The 21,118-nt window shown below is 40.2% G+C and overlaps 4 protein-coding genes across 8 annotated transcripts; 3 read left to right on the forward strand and 1 right to left on the reverse strand.

The window, feature by feature from the left end:
- Window positions 1-413: 413 nt before the first annotated feature.
- On the reverse strand, window positions 414-8,134 carry RB195_008011 (uncharacterized protein; the record flags this gene model as incomplete). Of its 4 annotated transcripts, none has more annotated exons than XM_013436997.2 (13): window positions 414-512; window positions 912-995; window positions 1,528-1,653; window positions 1,711-1,773; window positions 1,839-1,965; window positions 2,030-2,157; window positions 2,211-2,396; window positions 3,055-3,180; window positions 3,240-3,311; window positions 3,373-3,559; window positions 4,242-4,378; window positions 7,294-7,380; window positions 8,069-8,134. In XM_013436997.2, 13 exons carry the CDS (start codon window positions 8,132-8,134, stop codon window positions 414-416), a joined length of 1,488 nt encoding a protein of 495 aa, XP_013292451.1. The 4 variants fall into 4 exon arrangements, with proteins under 4 accessions (XP_013292451.1, XP_064038712.1, XP_064038713.1 ...); XM_064181964.1 differs by having other exon boundaries at window positions 3,049-3,180; XM_064181965.1 differs by lacking the exon at window positions 8,069-8,134 and adding an exon at window positions 7,433-7,540.
- A 382-nt stretch (window positions 8,135-8,516) lies between these two features.
- RB195_008012 (uncharacterized protein) lies at window positions 8,517-10,731 on the forward strand (the record flags this gene model as incomplete). The annotated part of the gene is made up of 4 exons (XM_064181966.1): window positions 8,517-8,612; window positions 8,792-8,836; window positions 8,902-8,961; window positions 10,711-10,731. 4 exons carry the CDS (start codon window positions 8,517-8,519, stop codon window positions 10,729-10,731), a joined length of 222 nt encoding a protein of 73 aa, XP_064038715.1.
- Window positions 10,732-10,807: 76 nt separating this feature from the next.
- On the forward strand, window positions 10,808-15,178 carry RB195_008013 (uncharacterized protein; the record flags this gene model as incomplete). Its single annotated transcript, XM_064181967.1, has 9 exons — window positions 10,808-10,923; window positions 11,734-11,847; window positions 12,217-12,325; window positions 12,384-12,483; window positions 12,839-12,932; window positions 13,766-13,855; window positions 14,187-14,259; window positions 14,341-14,461; window positions 15,084-15,178. The coding sequence occupies 9 exons, from the start codon at window positions 10,808-10,810 to the stop codon at window positions 15,176-15,178; spliced, it is 912 nt and encodes a 303-aa protein (XP_064038716.1).
- Window positions 15,179-16,781: 1,603 nt separating this feature from the next.
- RB195_008014 (uncharacterized protein) lies at window positions 16,782-19,216 on the forward strand (the record flags this gene model as incomplete). 2 transcript variants are annotated; one of them, XM_064181969.1, is made up of 6 exons in its annotated part: window positions 16,900-16,903; window positions 18,142-18,292; window positions 18,358-18,513; window positions 18,578-18,751; window positions 18,830-18,950; window positions 19,007-19,216. In XM_064181969.1, the coding sequence occupies 6 exons, from the start codon at window positions 16,900-16,902 to the stop codon at window positions 19,214-19,216; spliced, it is 816 nt and encodes a 271-aa protein (XP_064038718.1). The 2 variants fall into 2 exon arrangements, with proteins under 2 accessions (XP_064038717.1, XP_064038718.1); XM_064181968.1 differs by having other exon boundaries at window positions 16,782-16,903; window positions 18,142-18,513.
- Window positions 19,217-21,118: the final 1,902 nt, after the last annotated feature.

Consider the following 21,118-nt stretch of genomic DNA (forward strand, 5'->3'; position numbering starts at 1 on the left):
CAATTATCAGTCAATTGACCAGCAATTTCTAAGAAAGCGAAGTGGACAGCATTTGCGCAGTTACAATGAATACTATTGACAATATCAAATGTGTAAACCGTAGAGACGAAAACAACACCGTCGAGACACAGTGGGACATTTGCACAATTGCTGTGAAACCCATCAACTAGCATCGTGAAACATAACATACCCAAAAATGTCTGATACAGCACGTTTTTTGGGACGTCTGACCCGAACGAGAATCAAAAATTGAGAAACGCTAAAAATGGAAGACCCAACAACACAGACACTTGAACGATGCTTAGCACAAAAAGAAAAAAAAAACAAAAAAGAATAAAACGTTGGGTCTTGCATATTGGGAAAACTCCATATATTTTTCTGAGTGTGGTGAGTGTCAAATGCGGCATTGGTACTCATGCAGTATACTGCCAAATATCTCGTTCAGTGCCTTCCTGACAATGCTTGAGTAGCACCAGACGGCGTTGATCCACGTAACGATAATTGTCTTGCACCTAGATAACCAACAGATAGTGCAAAACACCTACATTATAGGCATCGCTCCACGAATCTTGGGTGGTATGAATTTCCGATGGCCAAAGACTACATGGGGTCGTAGATTGCAGAAACGGGTGAGATCTCGCTCATTTCTTTCTAATCGACGTAAAAAACGGCTCAGAACGTTCCGGGATGCTGCTTTCTACGATAAGTTCTTCGAGTTTCTGTTGGAGCACGCCACCCTCGTGTACGCGTCGCATCTTCCGGGCCGTTTCTACGGCGATTAGGAAGAAATGAGCGAGACCCAACTCGTTTTTGCAATCTACGACCCCGTATAGTCTTTGGCCATCGGAAATCCATGCCACCCCAGATTGATGGAGTGATGCCTTTAAGCAAGTTTAGAAAGCAAAAGTAACCTTTTGTTTGAGAGTGACCAAATTTTCGTTCTCTAAGTCACGTTCAAGGAACTGTGAAAGTTGCTCTGTAGCCATCTCGAGATCCTTAAACAAAGTCAATGTGATAAGGTAACTTGTTTCAATAAATCCTTCTGCTCCAATATTCCCTACGACCACATCACAACAGCAGCACATACTACGCATTACTAGAATTATAATGTGAATAAAAAACCACACATCTCAATTTCTAGAAGAAACAAACTTTCGGATATTTTGTTTACTTGCTTTTGTTTAAATGAGGAGTGAAAGTTCAAAAGCTTTATGTATGGGTCACCTTTCGTTAATTACTGACAAAGAATCAAGAGTGATGTTGTTATAAGCAATGCTTTTCTGCAAAAAGCAATAGTACTGATTAAATTTTGCAGCGCGCTGAAAACCGGCACTTGAGAAGAGTTCATTAAATTACTACTCAAGTTCGGTTAGGTACCCTTGATAGCGCTACAATTTGAAATTTCGCCTGTCGTTCAATATAACAGAACACAAACGCTACATGGTATAACGAACTTTTCTTCCAAGTTCAATAAGATTAGAATGTAAACCAAATCAAATGCAAAAGTGAAGGAGGTTAGAAACCCACCCTTTGATTCCCTTCAAAGATTTCTGCATGGTTATCTCGCTTAAGGTAATATGCAAACGCATAAGTATACATGAGCGTTCTGCGACACTCAGAAAGAACATCCACAGCTTTGCGCAGAAACTGGACCTGTACATACCACAATGTTACAAGCAATGACAAAATGTAACAGATTCCGCAACCAACTTCAATCCAAGACATAGACTGTAGTTGCATCAGTTCCATTTTTCCCTTCACGGTCGCATATAGCTTAAAAATCAATCAAAGATTTAAAAAAGAATTTAGGAGCTTAAGCATATCATGGGACAACGTACTTTGTTTTCAAGCTTCAAACTTTGCTGATGATTCATAAACCTATTGTAATAATGGAGATAACGTTGGAGATTAGCGCGTGAAAGTTCTTGAGCGTCCCGTGCCTGTTTCGCCCGGGTGTCATCGTACCTAAACCTCAACTATGGTGCAAAAAAGTAAGAAAAAGTTACATGAAGTTCGATGTCTTTATCACCTATTGCAATTGTACCAACTACTTCCGTGTGGTTCCCATGGACCCAGGCAGATCCAGCAGAATTCCATGCGGCATGCTGTGTTTTTGCAGACCATATGGTTGCAACCACCGTCCTTCTCAATTGTAACCTAAGGTAGTGTTATAAACAGATGGGAAAAAATAACAGAAAAAACACCCGAACCTGACACTTCGGACATTCTTTCGTATTTGCATTGATCCAATTACTAGTCTCTGAATCATCACTACACTTCTTCAGCCAAAGTTTAAGTAAGCGACAGTTGACTGGTTCATGCCATTCATGAGCACATCCGAAGCAAAATCGCATCCCACATGAGCAAACCACGGGTCGTGGCTCCGAGTAACCAACCTAAAAACGCTGGAGTCAGCAATCATTTTTCACAATTCTCTTTACAACACAAAGAGATGCCTCTCATATCTAAAAATTCTAGCTTTGCATTTCAATGATTCAACCACAGCTTCCCAACCCACTGTAAAACGACCTGTTTTGTCAACAGAAAAACCTTTTTTCCAAGATAATTTCCAATTTAAGTTGGTTTAATTCAATCCTCTGAATGAGTACTGACTTAACCCTTTCCCCCCCCCCCCTTTTTTTTCAAATCATTGTAGGCCGCACGCGCGTTCACAAACTTCGAACGATTCTGAACCGAAGGCGAAGAATTAGGCGCATCCCATACTAAGCAACGCGGTGCACTTTACCTCTTTACCTTATCACTTCTGTGGTTCAACCATTTGCTTTGTACTTCAAGTTAAAAAGCTTTCTTACTGTACGTTTCGTAGTTTATCTTATTTTGTACCATCAAGTATTTTTAGTTAGTTAGTGTTTCAAGGCCAGTTGTACTACTTTGTTTCGAAGATCCCCCAGTCGTTGTGCAGCTCGGCCTTGGTCTTCGCAACTATGCTTGTTAAAAATTAAAAAGTAAGAAGGATAAGTACAAAATTACTATTCACTCCACAGCAACAATATCGGCAAGCTATAAAAGGTGATAGAATACTAGGACCTCAACCTTGAGCGCCTTTCCGCAATCGAGGCCTGGACACCATTTGAGAAGGCGGTTTCCTTCGACGAAGCTATTAATTTTCAAGCGTTGGTATGCACTACGGACTGCCTCACTTTGAATATATTGCATGACCTGAGAATAACGAATTCTCATATTGCCGTACAAAAATAGAAACGAATTTAAAGACCCACTTTTTCATCCTGAATAAGCAGTTGACAACCATTAAAAATACATTGGATTTCGCTTGTAGCATCGTTCATAATCTACAAAAAATTCATCTCCGTACAATTGCTGCAGTTACGAACTAAAAGCTTCGATGTTTACCTTGGTGTTGAGATACATTTGCCAACAACAAGAACAAGCCCAGTGATGACAGTCCAGACCACCCAATGGAGCAGTGTTACAGCAAATATCGCATTCTCCAACAGAAGATTTTGGAGGAGGTGCTGCTTTCCGCGGCAATACTTGAGCCCTTCGCAGGAAAGCATCAGTATCAGGATTTTCGTAATATCTAAACTTGGTTCTGTAACCAACAACGATGAGATCAGCTCAAGTGAGGCAAAATAAAAATCTTCAGGTTTATATGGGGTGAAATAGTGATTTATGTAACTAAGGAAGTTATGTAATAAATCATAATTAGATTGTCATTCATGAGAAAAGGCTGAGAGCTCCCAAACTCACAAAATACACTGTGCTCATTTCTTCGCACTGTACTGAACGATTATTCCAATACTCCAAAGTTGATCCGATAATTCTAGTATTCTGGGCTTTTGAAATAACCAACTGAAAGCGCTTAAGGATTCTAGCTGAACGCGTCCACAGCAAGCCAAGGATTTATAGATTTTTCGAAAAGGGCGGCATGCCACGAAATCGGGTATGTTGGGACATCTCCACGAAAAAAAAAATGAGAAAATATCGTAGTAATTTCTTACAATAAAGGAAATAGAACATTTTGACTTCGTAATTGGTGTTCTATACTACACTAACTGAAGTTTTCTGCTGCGTTTGAAAAAAGGAGTTGTTTACAGATTCTAGAGGTATTGTACATGTAAAAAAACCACCCTTTTTAAGGCAGAAATTGTCGTTTCTATATAAAGAAGCTTCGATTCAAACTTCCCACATAATTAACGAGGAAGTCAATAAGAGATTTCGGACCACCGTAAGAACTAGTCGCGACTACTTGATTAACTTACCTTTCTAGTAGACTTTCTTTGTTCCAGTTGAACTTGTGTAAAAGGATACGACAATGTCCACGACCTATTCTAAGAATTGCAGATACTTCGTCGATGATCTCGTTCATTTCACGACCAAGATCTTCAATCGTCATCACCTAGAAATTTTCCACGTCATCTAGTTTTCAACGATGGAGTGTAAAACAAAAGGAAAACCGATTTGTGTAATTAAAAAAAAACTTCGGGACTATCTTGATTCGATATCGTATTAAACAGTTGGGAAAAATCTCAGAAATAGAAGGGAAAAACATTGATGCAGGCGGAAGGCGAAAATCTGAGAAACAATGTTGAGCTACTGCTAAAAAATGTTCCGAATGAAACTCAAAAATAAGGTGTCATATGTTTATTTATGATTAACAGTTGAATGTGAAACGCGTTAAGAAGAAGCAACCAGCTTTTTTTATATACAGAACATAATTAGTGGGACCGTTAATTCAGCTGGGGTAGCCGTGTCAATTAGTAATTTTCTTGAAAAAAAGAAAAAAAAAACACTCGTGAGGATTAACGTGTAAGCCAAATTTAGAGAGATAAATAGAGAGGAATGAGATTTTGTATTTATTCCACTCCTAAGCTCTTGGATTTCTCCATTTACATTTTTTAAATGAAGAGCGCTTCGAAATAACATGAAAAAGTAACGATTGAAGCGACGGCCGCACCAATATTGACTCAGAATTTCAGAAATTATGATGACTTAGCAAGTGAGCAACGCAGCACAACTATTTAGTCGCTGTTTTCGTTATTGTAGCTATTACTGTGATTTAAAGCCATCACCCCACGAATTGGGGGTGGCACAGGTTTCAGGTGGGTTATGCGCATACGGGGTCGTAGATTGTGGGGAACAGAGTGATTCCGTCCATTTTTTTTTTTCTGTATCAATGGAAATGGAGGACCTCGGTATTGTTTCTTTCAACGGCTTCTGTTGCAATGCACAACGTTTGTGCCCCGCCCCGCCTGCAATTCGTCGAGAACTCATTCGGACGAATCACAGGCAGGGTGGGGGACAAGGGTGGTGCGCTGCAATAGAGGACGTCGTAAGAAACAACGTTTCGCTGTCGTCCGTTTACACTGATACAGGAAAAGATGAACGGAATCACCCTCTTCCCCACAATCTACGACCCCGTATAGGAGTAACCCAAATAAAACCCGCACCACAACAGATTTGTGGGGTGATGCTTTCAAAAAAATAAAGTGCTCAGTGTTGATCGATCTCCTTGATCATCCAGATGCATTCACGCGCTCGACTTCAATTCAGGATCATTTTATGAATCCTTATGCGGCCTAAAACTTGCGTGTGTCACCCGATGCAACAAGTCGGTGTTTTCATAATCTTAACATTATCTTGGTGGCCTTGAGTTGTTTCGAAGCTTCGATCCTGCAGTCGCAGCCCAACACTGCACACTCATTCTGTTATAATAATTTTCGTTATTACAAATATTACTGTCGTTGTTGTGCAGGAGAACGGATTTTTTTTTTTTGGAAAGCTACTAGAACAAGATCTGATGGTCAAAAAGGGATCGAAAAGGAAAGGAGTATTGACCTTGGGTGTTAAGGGAGTATCTCAACTTACTCTCCTCATTACATGTACATGGATGATCACAAGAAAAAGGTCAAAATAAATAAATTAGTTTGCACGATTATGCTCTAAACTGGTGGCATTATATTGCAAACCGGAGGACTTCAAAGACGGACCAGATGAAATATGGACTATTGTAGAAATGATATTTCGACATGATCTCAAACACAGTGATATAGGTTCAGTACGATAAAAATACAGCAGACACCTGCTTTAGAGAGGTTCAGATGAAATGAAAGGAACTCCGCACATTCGAGATGAGCACTGCTACTCGTATTTTACTCGACTTATAACGCCAAAGAGGATGAAAAAAACTGACACAATGAGAATTTTTGAGGAAATGTGGGTAAAAGGGATAACCCTAAGGATTTTTAATTATGCATTCTAAATACCTATAAGCAAAAAGAAAACGACGCGAAATACTCTAATGAATTCATTCAACAGATAGATCGGGAGTACATTCACTGACCAGTTTACGAAAAAATTTTCAGCAACTTTTTTATACCTTTACATTCGTTATGAATTGTTAAATGGAGAAAATTGAGAAGTGTTGGAATTGAACTTCGAAACAACTCTTTACGCACGAATGATGATTGTTCTTCTCATCCAATCTTTATTACTCTTTATTTAATGAGACGAAAAAAAAACTGTCTAGGGTGCTCTTTATAAATCGGGTTTCTAGTCTGCAGGAGATTTCCATGATTTTGATTTCATAGTTTTAAATTACTTAATCTCATTTGAGACTAGAGTGACCCCATGAACGAAAGTTTACCAGACGCTGCATCCAAGAATGGATCAAAAGAGGCTTCCCCTTCTTCGCATACTTTTTCTTTGAAAGAAGCTGTTGAATTGAAGATGATGAAGGTAGTGATGCATCATACGCGGATTGATTAATGCTAAACACTTTAATCCTTGTTCTTTTTAGTTTGAACCAGTTAGATCTCTTCCTTCAACTTAGACCTCCGAATGAAATCCACCTCAAGTTAACGGCTTCTGTGTAACACAAATTTAGCGTGTAGCACAATATATTACTATCTAAGCAGCTCCACAACTTTGTACTACTGTTTTCAGCGTTTGTATACTGATCTTTGAAGAAAGGTTCATTCTTCAGTAGGAAGCAGCATTGCTGAATACGACTTTTTCCTTTTCGTTGCGTAATCGCCACGGATTCTACAGCAGCAGGTTATGAAAAAAAAAACCAAAAAACCCTGCAAACATTTTCGTGTTTCGTGCTGACAAAGGCCGACTTCTATGCTTCGGTAACCCAGTGTTTTGTTATTTTACCCCAAGACGGTCATAAAGACCGACGTCAGTATTAGATACAAAGCTATAACGGACACAACTGTCCAAACGCAAGCTGCATATAAAATCCAAATGAACGAAGATGATACAATTAGAACACAAATGTAAATGTAATGAATGTATTGTGCAGCAAATCACCTTCGCCTCAAGATTTGGTGTTTCTTTGAGAACTTCTCGACTAGTGTCTTCTTGCTCCATAGCAATTCCATCGTCTTCGCTGATGGCCTTAAAATTCTAAATGTAGCTAAGAGGAAAGCGTATCTTGCCAATCACAAACATTATGAAATGAACTGTCAACGACTGAACAAAAGTCATCGGAGTCTGCTTTTTCATGATGGCAATTCACAACCGCTGAGCAGGCGACCTTAGTCTTCAAACCACTCATCCGCATAAATGAGCCATAAATGAATGAAACGATGAAATGCAAGAGAATTTTTATCACTAGTACAATAATTTTTATCAGTTGCGCTATCCATAATCAACCATGATGTACGAGGCTTAAGTGGAAGAACGAAACGAAGCACCAGAAGAGCACTAAACCCATTTTTTAGAAAGCGAATAATCGTCATTATTCAGATTTGCTTCATAGATAAGGTAATGAATTCTGATTTTACATTGGAGTGCACAATAAAAATGACATCACAATACCAGACAATTACATAACATTACCACAAAGATACAGTTGGTGATGGCCCGTGAAGAGATCATACGTCGAAAAACTTGATCAAAGCAACCTTTTCGTTGTACGTCATCTAAAATCCCGATGCATCTGATGTTCGTCATTAGTAAACATGGTTCGTTGGTGTGGTAACTACTTTATGAATCCCACCTTAGAAGAGACATCCGAAGTCTCGGTACTACAATCTTGAAGAAGCTCCACAAAGAGAAATTGCTACAAGTAATGCAACCCCACCTCATCATCTTGTTCGCTTCCTGAATCCGTGTTGTATTGGAAGTCATCATCATACTCTTCGGCCATCTCGAAGAATTTGCCACAAAATCACCTTAGGCAGAGACCCGTACTATGGACACTTTCACGTGAACCAACACTGGGAAAGCGGGGAACAGAACCCGCAGTTTCTGAAGTATTGACGGAATGTCACGAGTCAAACGCAGGACGGGAGGGCAATCGTGCGGAGAGCGTCCCGCAACGATCCCCTGTTTGTCCATTAGCTGGAAGGGATTCGCTCATGCAATTCTTCAACATCGTTAAACCCTTGAACTTCTTCATTCCTCTCTTATGTTGGCATCCTCACACTGTGCAAAGAAAGCGCATAGGTGTTCCAAACCTATACCTTCGATCTAGCTGTGTTTATATATTTCTTGTTGCCAATGGGTCAAGGGCATGCTCAGAGGGTCACATGATACTCCAGCTCTGTCCTATACCCATTGCGTGGTTCATTACCATTTTTGTTATTGTTGTTGTTAAGGATACCGATGCGCGCTTGTGGAACTCGGTTGAAATATGATTGTGGGGCAGTCAACCGCGCTCTTATTTCCAGAAGCTCTATCTTCCTTTTTTCTCTTAGTAGCTTTAGCCTACATGCCATAGATCCTCTAAGACTAATGTTCAGGTTTTAGGGCCCCGGCTGACTTAGTTATGCACTGCCAGAAATAATCACTTCGTGTGTTCAAGTGCCCCCCTCCCCTCCAACTACACAGCTTGCCTCCGCACCCTATCGTCGGTTGACACTGTTGTGGCTTATGAGAGTATCCGTTTTGATCGTCTTTTTCAGAACTGTTTAGATTATCTGGTGTAGTTGGTCAGATCTGGAAGTGATTTCGCGTAGGCAGAACTTATCCCCTGTGTGTTTTGCTCTTTCTCCTTGTTCTACTTTGAATTGGTGTAAGCAAGTGACATTTATACAGCGAGGATTTGGAAGGCTTGGTCCAGACGATTGTGAATGAATTCTTTTCGAAAGCATAGTTAAATCCTTAATTGAGATTCGCAAGTGTTGTCACGCTGGTAAGCGCTTAAAGGCATCACCCCACGAATCTGAGGTGGTACGGATTTCAGGTGGAGTATTCTTATACGAGATAGTAGATTATGGAGAGGGGGTTTACGCTCAAAGCTGCATCTTCCGGGCCGTTTTTTTATGGCAATTAGGAAGAAATGGCCGGAATCACCCGTCTTTCCATAATCTACGATCCCGTATACGGATGCTCCACCTGAAATCCGTACCACCCCAAATTCGTGGTATGCTGCCTTCAAAGGCAGCATGTGACAAAATTGACGATGTTGGGGATTTTCATGGTAGAGGGTGAGTGTAGTTTACGAGTACGAGCATGTTAACGCTCATTTCCCGCTAATCGTCCCGAAATGTGAAACTCTACTATACCTTTCAAAACGTCACCGCACACGCCTCATCTGTCTCCCACACCGTTTTTCAGGACGATTAGGAAAAATAGAGTTTGGCCATGTTTATACTGCAAACTTTAAATTTGTTTGCAAATCAGCTCCGTTTGAGCTGAAAAGATAATGTGAGATTGCCTAGATTGCTTGAAGACATTTGCCACTCAAGATAAGAACCCAGATAACAGGAGAGATATAGTTGCTGCAGTACTAGCTACTACTATTTAAGAAAACCCATGCAATACAAGCTTCTAAACGATATTGAAGAGCTAGCATTTTATTTAATGGATGTGTTTTATTTAATATTTAACATTTATTTAATATTATTATTTAATATTTAACAGTGTGACTGCAAGGAAAATATTTTCACTTATTGGAAAGACACTACAATGTTATCGATAAATGTTGAAAAAAGTTTCATCTTTTTTGTACCAGCTCTTATTTCTGGAAGTAAATAACTGAATCAGTCGGGGACCTGGGACCTAAGCATTAGTCTTAAAGGATCTATGGCCGTAAGCTAAAGTTACTAAAAGAAAAGAGGAAGATAGAACTTCCAGAAGTAGGAGCGCAGTTCAGTACCAGCGAAGCAGTGAGAACTTGAATAAAGAACAACATATAATCTACTAATAAAGAGAACACTGACGTGAAGAGCGACTTTGAAGAAAGGACAGAAATGAAAACACATGTAATGAGAAAACAACACGAGTTTATAGAAGAAACAGATATCTTCAATATAAGCAACGTAGAAATAAACTTGAATAAGATGCAGTAGCATATCGGAAATGAAGGCTGTTGAGAAGAACGACACTAAAGAAACAACATAAAGAAGAACATAACCTTGTAAGGTCTGACGATCGTGAATTGTAAGCAGTAGAAGCCTGCGCCGCCCGTCGGAACGAAATCTGTGCACCTTCCATGTTTTAGTGTTTCGTTCCCTTTTTAGTGGCTTGCGTTTTTTTTGGGGGGGGGGGAACTCAGTGGCGCCCTTATTTCCCGAAGCTCTAACTTACTTTTTTTTCTTAGTAACTTTAGTTTACATGTCATAGATCCTCTAAGACTAATGCTTAGGCCTCAGGACCTCGATTGATTTCATTGTTTACTTCGAAAAATTAGGGCGCCACTGACTGCCCCATCCTCAACTACATTTATCCCGATAGTTCCTTGTGTAGTACTAGCTTTTGTCAATTTCTTTTTTTTTGTAGGTGTCAAACTCCGTCTCATAAAAGATCTATTCTCCATGCCTAAAACTACTTGACTTTATTTTGCTGTGGTGACTGCTTCCATGTCACCTCAAGAGTCATGATTGTGCGTCTCGATCCTTGTGGCTTAATATGCGTACTCATGATATATGGTTGCGTAATTTATGCCGACTACGTGATCACGATATGGATGGTTTTGCCCGTGTTCGGAGAATCGTGAGTTTCTTTCCTACTCAAGTATCGCTCACTACTTGGGATTCTGTTTCTTGTACTTGCTTTTTTAGAGAAAGAAAAGTAAAATGAATTGTTGTAGTTGCGTTAACTGCGTTATTGCTGTGGCCTTTAGTTTCAACAGTATAACAATGAGTAGACAACCATGCAACAATTTTTTTTGAGCTGCAATCTCTTTGGGGCGTACTGTCTCCACCTGACCTGCTACATCCCCTAAGTCCCTAGTGCTAGGTGCACTAGTAACCCCCTCTGCCGGTCGATGAGGCGACAGTAGATGGGACAGTAATGGGGATTCTAGTGCAAAAGAGCTTTGCTGCGATGACGATTGTGACGTCATCTTATTACCATGGACACGAAAAAAAGAACGCTAAATAACTTCGAGGTGTTTATTAGCGCGATCATCCCTTGGAACCGTAGGTAATATCGTGAAATTGTTTTTAGTTTTAATTTTTGTCGCAAGTTCAGTGTAGAGGTAGGACAAAGAACCGCTGTAGTCAGCTTTTAAGTGCTGGAGCACGTTTATCTTATCCACATTCTCAGTAGTTCCTAATTAAACACTCCACGTTGAGCTTAGTCGAAGATAATCTTCACTAGTTGGGCGGGTGTAGCGCAGTGCTTAGAAATTCAGCTGCTATTGCACACCTATAAATTGGTTCGGCCTTGTTAGGAAAGATTGAAACAATGAATTGATTTTTATTATCGATAATGTTCAATGTTTGATGTAATTATTCTTCGAATATTGCTGGTTCTGAGGTCGTAACATCGTTTTCAGTCTTGTAGTTCTTTTTTTTCCAGCATTTGGGGTGCACTCCACATTGTTTTGTTCAACACACTTATGTTCATGACTCTTTTCTCGCATGCTCGAACGATGCTAACAGATCCAGGAGTGGTTCCCATACTAAAAAATGGGTCAGTTTCCTTGAATTATTTTGTATACATCTCTCATTTTTGTTGCGGCCACTTACACGTCACACATCCAATGATGGTGATACACTACGTAGTTTCCCATGCCATGGAAATTGCAAAGGCAACATTCTCCGCCACTTGCAACGTCCCAACATCCGGAGCGGAGAATGCTGCCTTTTCCAGTTTTCTTCCGCAAGAAGTTGTGACATATGTGTGATACATAGGAAGAAAGTGAGTATAGTATTTTGTGATTTTGTTGCGGTTATGTCCACATCACTATTTTTCGGTTGTGCTACATAAAAATGAGGGATACTACAATCATTTTATTTACAAGTTCTCAGACAGGTTCCGTGGAAAAGATGTATTTTCTAGAACATTCCATGACAGAACTGCTCAACTCCGTCTGCTGTCTTCCTCTTCGGAGGACGATAGTCCCAGCGATCGTGAAGCGATGATGCTCAGAAGTCGTGGAGGAACTGCGGTAACTTTTTCTGCACATTCGCATCTGCAGGACTATTTGTTTCAGTACTCCTTTGTAGGCGGATTGGACAATGTGTACTCGATGTGAATCGTTCAGACCTCCTAGGGCCCACCATTGTCGTGTATGTCGTCGATGTATTCGAAAAATGGACCATCATTGTATGTTGATGTTTTCATATAACGAAACCTATTTCGGTGGATCTTAAGCAAAAAGATGCCTTTTAAGAAGTTGTTTGTTTGTGTAGAAGTTAGAGAACATTTGATGACTTTTTCTTTCTTTGGACGACCGCTTATTAAATTATGACAGCATTTCAGCCTGTTTTGGTTCATTTGCATTGTTTCTCTCCTTTCGAGGCCCTTTCAAAAGTAGTCTTTTCGCGCACGCGTACTTATTATCTTAACTTTTATCTGTTATCCGTCTATTTGATTAGATTAAGGATACATACTGGATTTTGAATTAATAAAAGAAAACTTCCATTTATGGTGCATCAGTTGAAAACATAGTTTTTTTCAGGTCCATGGGTCAACAACTGCGTTGGAGAATTCAACCAAAAGTTCTTTCTTCAATTTCTCTTCTACGTGGGGTTGTCTAGCACGTATTCAATAGTGTACGTTATCTTCTGTCATTAAAAAGGGGAAGAACATTAAGTAAAATGACATTTTTCATTCAAGTATTTTCACTAGGATGCTTCTCGACATCGTTTTCCTTGGTACAGTGGGGTCATGAAGCACGGTGCAGGTGTGTAGGTGGCTGTGCTCGAAGCGGCGCGATGGAGAAAGCGGTTAGGATCGATAGCGTAGCGGTTAGAATCAAGCCGCTTACGCAACTGCAGCGTGCTCCATGTCGCTTTGACCCTACTATATGTTATGTGTGATGGAAACGGGTCAGTATAATATCACAAAGTCGTTAGCTGCAGTCGCATGTAGCTAAATGTACAAGATGCGTTGTGATTTCCATATTACAGAAGTGTTGCTTTTGACGCACTGCTTTTTCAATACGGAAGAGTGTTTCTGATCACAACTTGAAGTTAATTGTATGTGTAGTGCATGCATGGTCGTAACAATTCCGTAATTCGTGGGAATTTTACTTGTTTTTCTACCGCTTACCGTTTCTTCAGAACGGAAATTGACAAACTAATTTCTAAGCGTCAGATCGGTCGTCATTTCTTTACTATACACACTGCAGATTTGTTGAGCACAGTGGCCACAGCACTATTACCCTGTATTTCAATTTTAAAAGCATAATATGACGTGTTTTTTTATTCTCCATTTTCAACTCGAACAAAAAAATGAAACGTGCAGAACACTATAGTCTAAAGATTAACTGAAGTCATTTATGAATTAACCTCAACATAATAGAAGTTTCTGAACTTTGTAGCACTTCTTTTTTTTCCTCTTATTATGCAAATTTGTGGTGTGGCACGGATTTCTTACGCTTCAGAGTAATGGTTCTTTCATGGGTCTACGACGATGAGTTTGCTTCAACAGGACTGAAAGGACCTTTCGGAGAAAATGCACACCACGCAAAAGTGTAAGTTTCACCTACGAACATAGATGCGATAGTCGGAGCCGGTGCTCTGACCCCCTTCACTTTTGAACGGTTGGGAAGGGATCTTCTCCACTTTTGAACGGTTGGCGAAATTACCCCCTTCACTTTTGGGCTGTTGGCGAAAGGACTCCCTTCAGTTGAGCTGCACCCCATGAGCTAAACCCCCTTCACCTGAGGAGGGTCCGGCTTCTCCCTATCGCACCTGTGCCTACGAACTACAGTTTTAATTTCGAATATACATTTCCGAGCGTAATGTTTCTACCCATCTTAATCATAGCATTCTAGTATCACCTTTGTAAGAATCTTTTTTAAGACTTCATTCGATTTTCCTTTCCATGGAGAGTGCATTGTTTGGGATGTTTGTATTAGCAGTTTCTTGTGATCAGGTACAACTCGAAGTTCGACTTAGTACCTTTAAATTTTAGTTTTTAATTTACATTAGTGTTGATATGATCAATGATTTTCAGTTAAGCGCCATTTTCTCAGACGAAACTGCCGTAGAAGCTGTACAAAGGCGGTCGAGGCAGACATACAGGAAAAGTCGTCGTCGCAGCAGATTTGCGCTGCTCAGAGAAGTCTGCGGAGGAGGTGGTTTCGTTGTCATCAAAAAACTTTTGTTTTCTACTAGCATAGCTTATTTCGAGATAATCATTTCCTTCAAACGATCACTTTCAATCAACTCTGATTTTATTCCTAATTATCGATTTATTCATGAAGCGGGCTACTTTTTGCCATGCTTTACCCCTTCTCTTTCTGAAAGCAATTTCGCGATTGCCTTCGACTCGGCATACAGAATACTGTAAAAGTACTTTAAAAGATCCCAAATGCGGTTGTCAAGACTACTGAAACGATTGTTGAATTTTCAAAATTTTCGCGAGCTGCGTCATGGATCAAAAACATAGCCTTACCCCCTCCCCACCTAAAAAAAAGACTCAATAGCTCACGGTTTGTGAAGAAAAATTTGATTTCTTAGCGCTCGTAAACGAACAGTGATAGTTGCTACCATTAGTGTCGCGTCGCTATCTCTAGCATCTTGGGTATACTTTTGATTTATTGTGTTCACTCGGCGTAGAACATCATACATTTTAGCGTAAGAGGTGTCGCTGGACTGAAAGGTCCTTACTTGCGTAGGCGTATTGTCCTATCATTATACTTTCATTTTGATGGTGGAGCGTAATCGAGCATTTTCTATCTACAAACTGCTTTCCAGGTTCTATTATGTCCTGGTTCTTTCCTTGTTCGCCTGCACCATCAGATAGGAATATCACCGTGAGGCCCAAGGCCCTGACTCACTTCGATGTCTGACTAGCGCACATTGGAGTTTAATCTCAATGTGAAAGTTTTCAGTTGTGCCAAAACCTCTTAATTTTTTGATCTTTGCTATGCTCGTTTGTTTGTATGTTTTGCTTCTTTATTTATTGGTTGCAGGATTTTTTTTTACTGCTGATGCCTTCTTTCTAAGTGTATATGTCCGGGTAGTCGTCGACTCATTTTTTTATTGTATTTGTCCATGACTATATGGAAACTTCTGACTCTGTTGTGGATCAAATTCCTTCAGTATAATGTATATGTGTATAAATAGAACAAGGTGCTTGTTGAAAATAACGCTGCATATTTGTGTACATTACCGAGCACAAATAGCTGTGATAGCTTTTTTGTGTTTACAGTGCTTTTTGTTTAGGAGAAGTCATCTATAATCTTTTTTCCCTTTTTCAACCCCATAGGAAAACAATAAAGATATTGTCGTATCCATATCACCCAGTTGAACATGTTACGGCTTATACCTGTATGCATACACATACACATATAAGTATATACATACACGAACACATTTACATATACATACACATATAAATACATACATACTCATGAGAGACGGTACAACAGGGGACTCTGCTTTTCTAAAAGCGGATCTTTGCGTATTTATTAGCTAACTGAGTATGGAATATTAGTCTAGTTCAAATTTTAATTTCTAGATACTTGTGGTGTTTAATTTCAACAATTGCTTGGATTTTTTTATTGTGAAGTTATGCCACCAACTTGTCAGCGCACGTTTTAGTCCGTAAATATCCGTCGAGTTGCATTCTGACGACCAAATTTTGTAGAATATAGGTGAACTTCGGAAGAGTTTGCATTGTTTTCGCACATGAGTTCCGTGGCAGGGATGATCCAGCGTAGAAAGCTTCAAATTATGACAAAGTGCATGCTCGGACAAAATACATAGCACGAACACTCGAAGGCAAACGCGTAGGTACAAAACGAATAAGAAAAACAAAAGCAAAACAAAGAGGCGTAACTGAAAATAAGGAAGCAAAACAAAACATAGACACGAAATGAGCTATTGGCTTATGCAATTCGTAATAGTTGATATTTGGTGGATTGAATGGTGGTCCAAATGTAAGAGGAGTTCTGCCGCACTATTTTCTACAACGAGTTCGACTGGAGCGCGCCAGCCTTGTGCGGTGCTGCATCTTCCGGGCCGTTTTTTTACGGCAATTGGGAAGAAAATCACCCTCCTCTCCATAATCTACTATCCCTTATAAGAATACTCCACCTGAAATCTGCACCACCTCAGATTCGTGGGGTGATGTCTTTAAGCCACGAGTACCTAAAAATGAAGTCGGATTGAGAGTCCAAGGTGTCGTAGGATTTCCTTATTATTGGTTGATATAGTTTTATGATATTCAGAAGAAATCGAGACATAGCGATTTCTTTGTTTACCACGACACTGATTATGGAATCCTCATATTTTGTCGATGAGTGGTTCCTCAATTCATAGGTTTATTCCCGGAAAAAGGTTGTGCACCTAATTTCTGCTGATGGTATCTGGTTGTTCCGCGATTTCTAAGAGAGGTATATTACATAAGGATTGTTGTAAGAAGTTGGTACACTATCTAATTTCCAGATAATGAGTTCTGGCAGTTCATCTAAACGAAACATTTTCCAAAAGCTTAAAGCATCATGGCAATCTTCCCGTGAAGATTCTACTCCTGCGTCCATGGATATTGTAGCCTTTACGGGACCAAATGCGTGAGCTATTTTATTCTACTTCTAAAACCAGATTGATGTGATAGTCGAACTTTTCTTATCTATTATAAAACTATTTTCATAAAGCATGTCTGACATTTTTCCACTCATCATTCGTGCACTTTTGCAATTTTTTGTTGTCGTTTCAATTTTTGGGAAAACTTTCGAGTTCAGCAATAGGACCAAGATATACCGGGAGTCCATAGCATTCTAAAATGCAATAACTCTTTAAAATGTCTAATTTAATTCGCTCCTAACCTCCTCCAAGGTCTGGAGAACATTTGGGGATTTCATAATTCCGCAAGTGAAGAAGTCTTCGTCCTAATTAGCAAAAAAACTTGACTACTTCATCTTCGCAACCCTCTTTTGAGACCAGTTTTGTAGCATAAATTTTTAAAATTAATCCTTGGAAAGGTGATACTCGCTTGGGGCCAGGTCGATTCGGTCGGCTACGGAGATTTGGCCTCTCTTGGATCTTCGTCTCAGATTTGTTCTTCTATGGATTGGCAACTTGTAGTTGGCAGCCTATTTAAGCAAAATTAACGAATAAGCTGAGTTGAGAGGACCAGAATACATGGAGGCGCGTTCTAACGTGCCTTTTTTCTAACTTAAGCGGTTCCCATTTCGTTTTTTTTTAAAGACGATCAGTTGAAGATGTACAGAATCACGCTCGGTTGCCTCTACGCTTTCGCTGCGGGGTTCAGCATCACGTCACCATCGTGATATCCTGCCTTTACGTTGTAGCTGAGATGCTGTCCGTGTTGCTGTGGTGGTCAGTCGAGCTGCCGTAGTTGCAGTTGACGTTGAGTAACTGCTCTAATTCGTACAATAAAGTTAAAGGATAAAGTTTCTGGCGTTAATCAATCCGCTTGGGATGCGCAACCACGTTCACTTCAATTCAGAATCGTTTGAGGTTTACGAACGTGTAACTGGCCTATACAATGACTGCGGTGGCTCGCCGATGTGTCAAGTCAGTGCTTTGATCCTCCCAAACAAGTCTGGTACCAATTTATCGGGATGAAAGGCTTGGTGAGCACTAGGGCGGATTTGAACCTCAGATCGATCATGCAGGAAGCGGAACCTCTAACCGCTACACTACACCCGCCCGATTCGTACAATACAAATATAAATTCGATTTTCACGCACTTCCTTTCACCTCATAATGCTGACAAGAGTATTCCGATGAACAAACTGAACAGGTCTCGTTTTTCTGCGAAATTGCGAAGTCGTTCAATTTTCAGTAGACCTGCGGAAAGCTGCTGTGTTGATTATTATCAGGTGCTTGGTGTGGACCCAAAATCTTCTCACGAATCTATTCGAACAGCATACCATTCTCGTGCACGACTCTGGCATCCAGATAAAAACGGTGGCAGTGACCAAAGCAAACAAAAAGTAAAGGAATCATTACGATTATGGTACAGTTACATAACTCTGATCTTTTCTAATACATTGGACAGTTTATTCAACTACAACGTGCTTACGTTGTTCTGTCCGATCCGAACAAAAGAGCGATCTATGATCGTTTTGGAACCATGGGTTTGGACGTTGCTGAACGCTGCGACGGGGAACAGCAACAGTACATGGCAGATTTTGCGAGATCATCAAAGTGGGCGGTAAGCTATAAAAATCACCTGATGTTTATCAGACCTTACATTTATTAGTCTGATATCTTCATAGTTGCTGCTCATGTGCATTGGTTTATTGTCATGTTGTTTTTGCTGCTACTGTTGCTTTGGTTGTTGTTCAACGTGTCGCCGCCGATATCGACAAAATAATGGAAAAACGTGTCGAGATCGAAGCAAAAGAGAAGAGGCGAGGAAAACAGATGAAATGGACTCAGAGAATTCAATAGTAGGGATAATTTTCTTCGAATCCAAGCGAAAAGAATGAAAACACAAAGAGTTCGGATATTTAAATGTTCAATTTTAGCGCTCTCAACCAACAAGAATATCACAGCGTCCAGTATTTGCTCATCACATCAAAATTAAAGGAATTATCTAACATTTGGTTTCGTTATAGGCTGCATGTGGATCACGATTTCAAACAACAAGTAGGAATTTCTGAATTTCAGAATTTCTGGAAAATAGTAAAAAAATATGATTTCAGATCAACGTTATGAGAAGAATTGAACTTCCCATTTCTTTTAAAACATCTGTTGAAACTTCATCCAAACAGTTTAATAAAAAGCTTTTATTGCACAGCATTCTGCGTCGTTTTGGAATTTTGGTGCATGCATCACCTGTATCACCTGTGTTACGGTTATTCATCGATTTGCTTGCACCGATAATACTTCTATTTGTTCGGATCGCGCGCTAGAGCCAGTGGCTTCTTGCGTGGAACTCGAAGAACATCGTACTTTTCTTCGAAGGACTTCGTAGAGAGGTCTGACCATCGGGTCGGCGGACTTCCTGCGGTGCATTTGATGTCGCGTGTGTTCGGCAGTAGCCGCCGAACCTCTACCGTATTTCATTACCTTCGTAATGCATTGTTAGAAATATATTGCCGTGACACAATGTCATAGTACGATTGTGTAAGAGGAAGCGCATCAACTGTCCTCAGTGTACTCTTAATGGCGCACTATATAAGAGGCAGAATGCCAGCTGACCAGAGTAGTGTGCGTATTCATGCTAGTGCCTGCCACTATTCCATTGCTGTTTGGACCAAAGGTCCTATTACTGATAAAATACTCCACTGAATCACCTTCTACAAAAGGCACTACACAGCGTGGTATTCAGTTGCTCACAGCTCTGGTCCAACGATGTCCATTGTCGTTAAAACGCATCACGTATCCGGCCCACCTAATTTTACTCTCTATGTCATATGCGGCAGTGTCTGTGAATCACGGTAGCGACGCGCAACTTACACCACAAATCCGGGGATTGCCAGAAGTGTGCGACGTGTGGGAAAACACCTACTATAAAATGACATCTACACCGTAGTAAAATGAGGACACATGTCGTGAGAGAACACTTTGATGATCTGTTGCTACATAAACTGCATAAAGGGACTCCTCGCGGTGAACTCTCGGGGTAATAATAGTGCTCAACCGAGACCCTAGGGCACTATACGCTTTTTTCGTTATCCTGCACACCTTGGCATTGGGCGGTTTGGCTCAAAGGCTTCAACACTACAAGTGAGACAAGAGAGTGGCAAGACGAAAGTGTTGGCAAGTACTGTCCTATAATAAGCGACTTAGTCTGCGTGTGTATGTGGAAAGAATGTGCGTATCCGTATATGGGTGGTGCATGTGCTGGGAAAACGATAAATGAGGTAAGTGTCTGTCCCACAACGCCGAATTGGTGCACCGGCCCCACTAGAATGCGGTGAAATAGGATGAGACGAGTCCCACAGCGTCGAGTTGATGCAGCAGAAAACACTGAGGTTGGTTCCGTGGTGATTGTTGCGACGGGGCAAGAAAATGGAACCAGCGACTGGGTGCACTTGCACCATGCAATAATTTGAAACGAATTTGTCAGGAAACAAATGGGACCCTTTAATAATACTAATAATTTATTAGTCCCTTTAATAGTAGTTGCAGTTTACGTGATTTGAAGTAAAACACTCTTGTTTTCATCGATATGGCGATGACATTCACGTAATTTCATGCTAGAATGTTATTCTATGTCAATTTCTAGGGAAAAAGAAGAGAAAAATTAATGCTGATTAAAATAACGATAAAGACGTGGCTTAGAATAAAATCTATTCTAAAATCTGAGGAATCTTCTAAAATTTGAATAAAGTGTTCTTTTTTGATTCGTTGTTGTTAATTTCAAGCCGAGCAAAGCGAGTAATACATAAGACATCAACCGCCAATATCACATATACTCTTTTATTGACAAATTTAAAGCTATAATCACTTATCATAAGAATACCAATTCACATAATATATTAAAGACGACAATAGAAATTTACAATTAGAAGCCGCACAATGATAGTCATTGTTTGGCCTCACTGTCAAGTTTATGGAACTGCTTGGCGTGTCCTAAAACGCTGAGAAAATGGATGGACAACCAAACAGATCACACAATAGAGAGCCTACAAACTTGTCAGCAGGAGAAATGATGTCACATTTGATCCGTACAAATTTAGAACACTGGCGAGTCAGCGGAAAAGGTAACGGTACTGTTGCTGAACTCAAAGGACTAGGAAAAGGACTGAATCATGCCGAGGTCGCTACAAACTAGTGAACAGCGAGGGCGAACTGGAAGGGAAGCGCGC

This window comes from Necator americanus, chromosome I (assembly GCF_031761385.1).
Source record: "Necator americanus strain Aroian chromosome I, whole genome shotgun sequence".
NCBI classification, from domain to species: domain Eukaryota; kingdom Metazoa; phylum Nematoda; class Chromadorea; order Rhabditida; family Ancylostomatidae; genus Necator; species Necator americanus.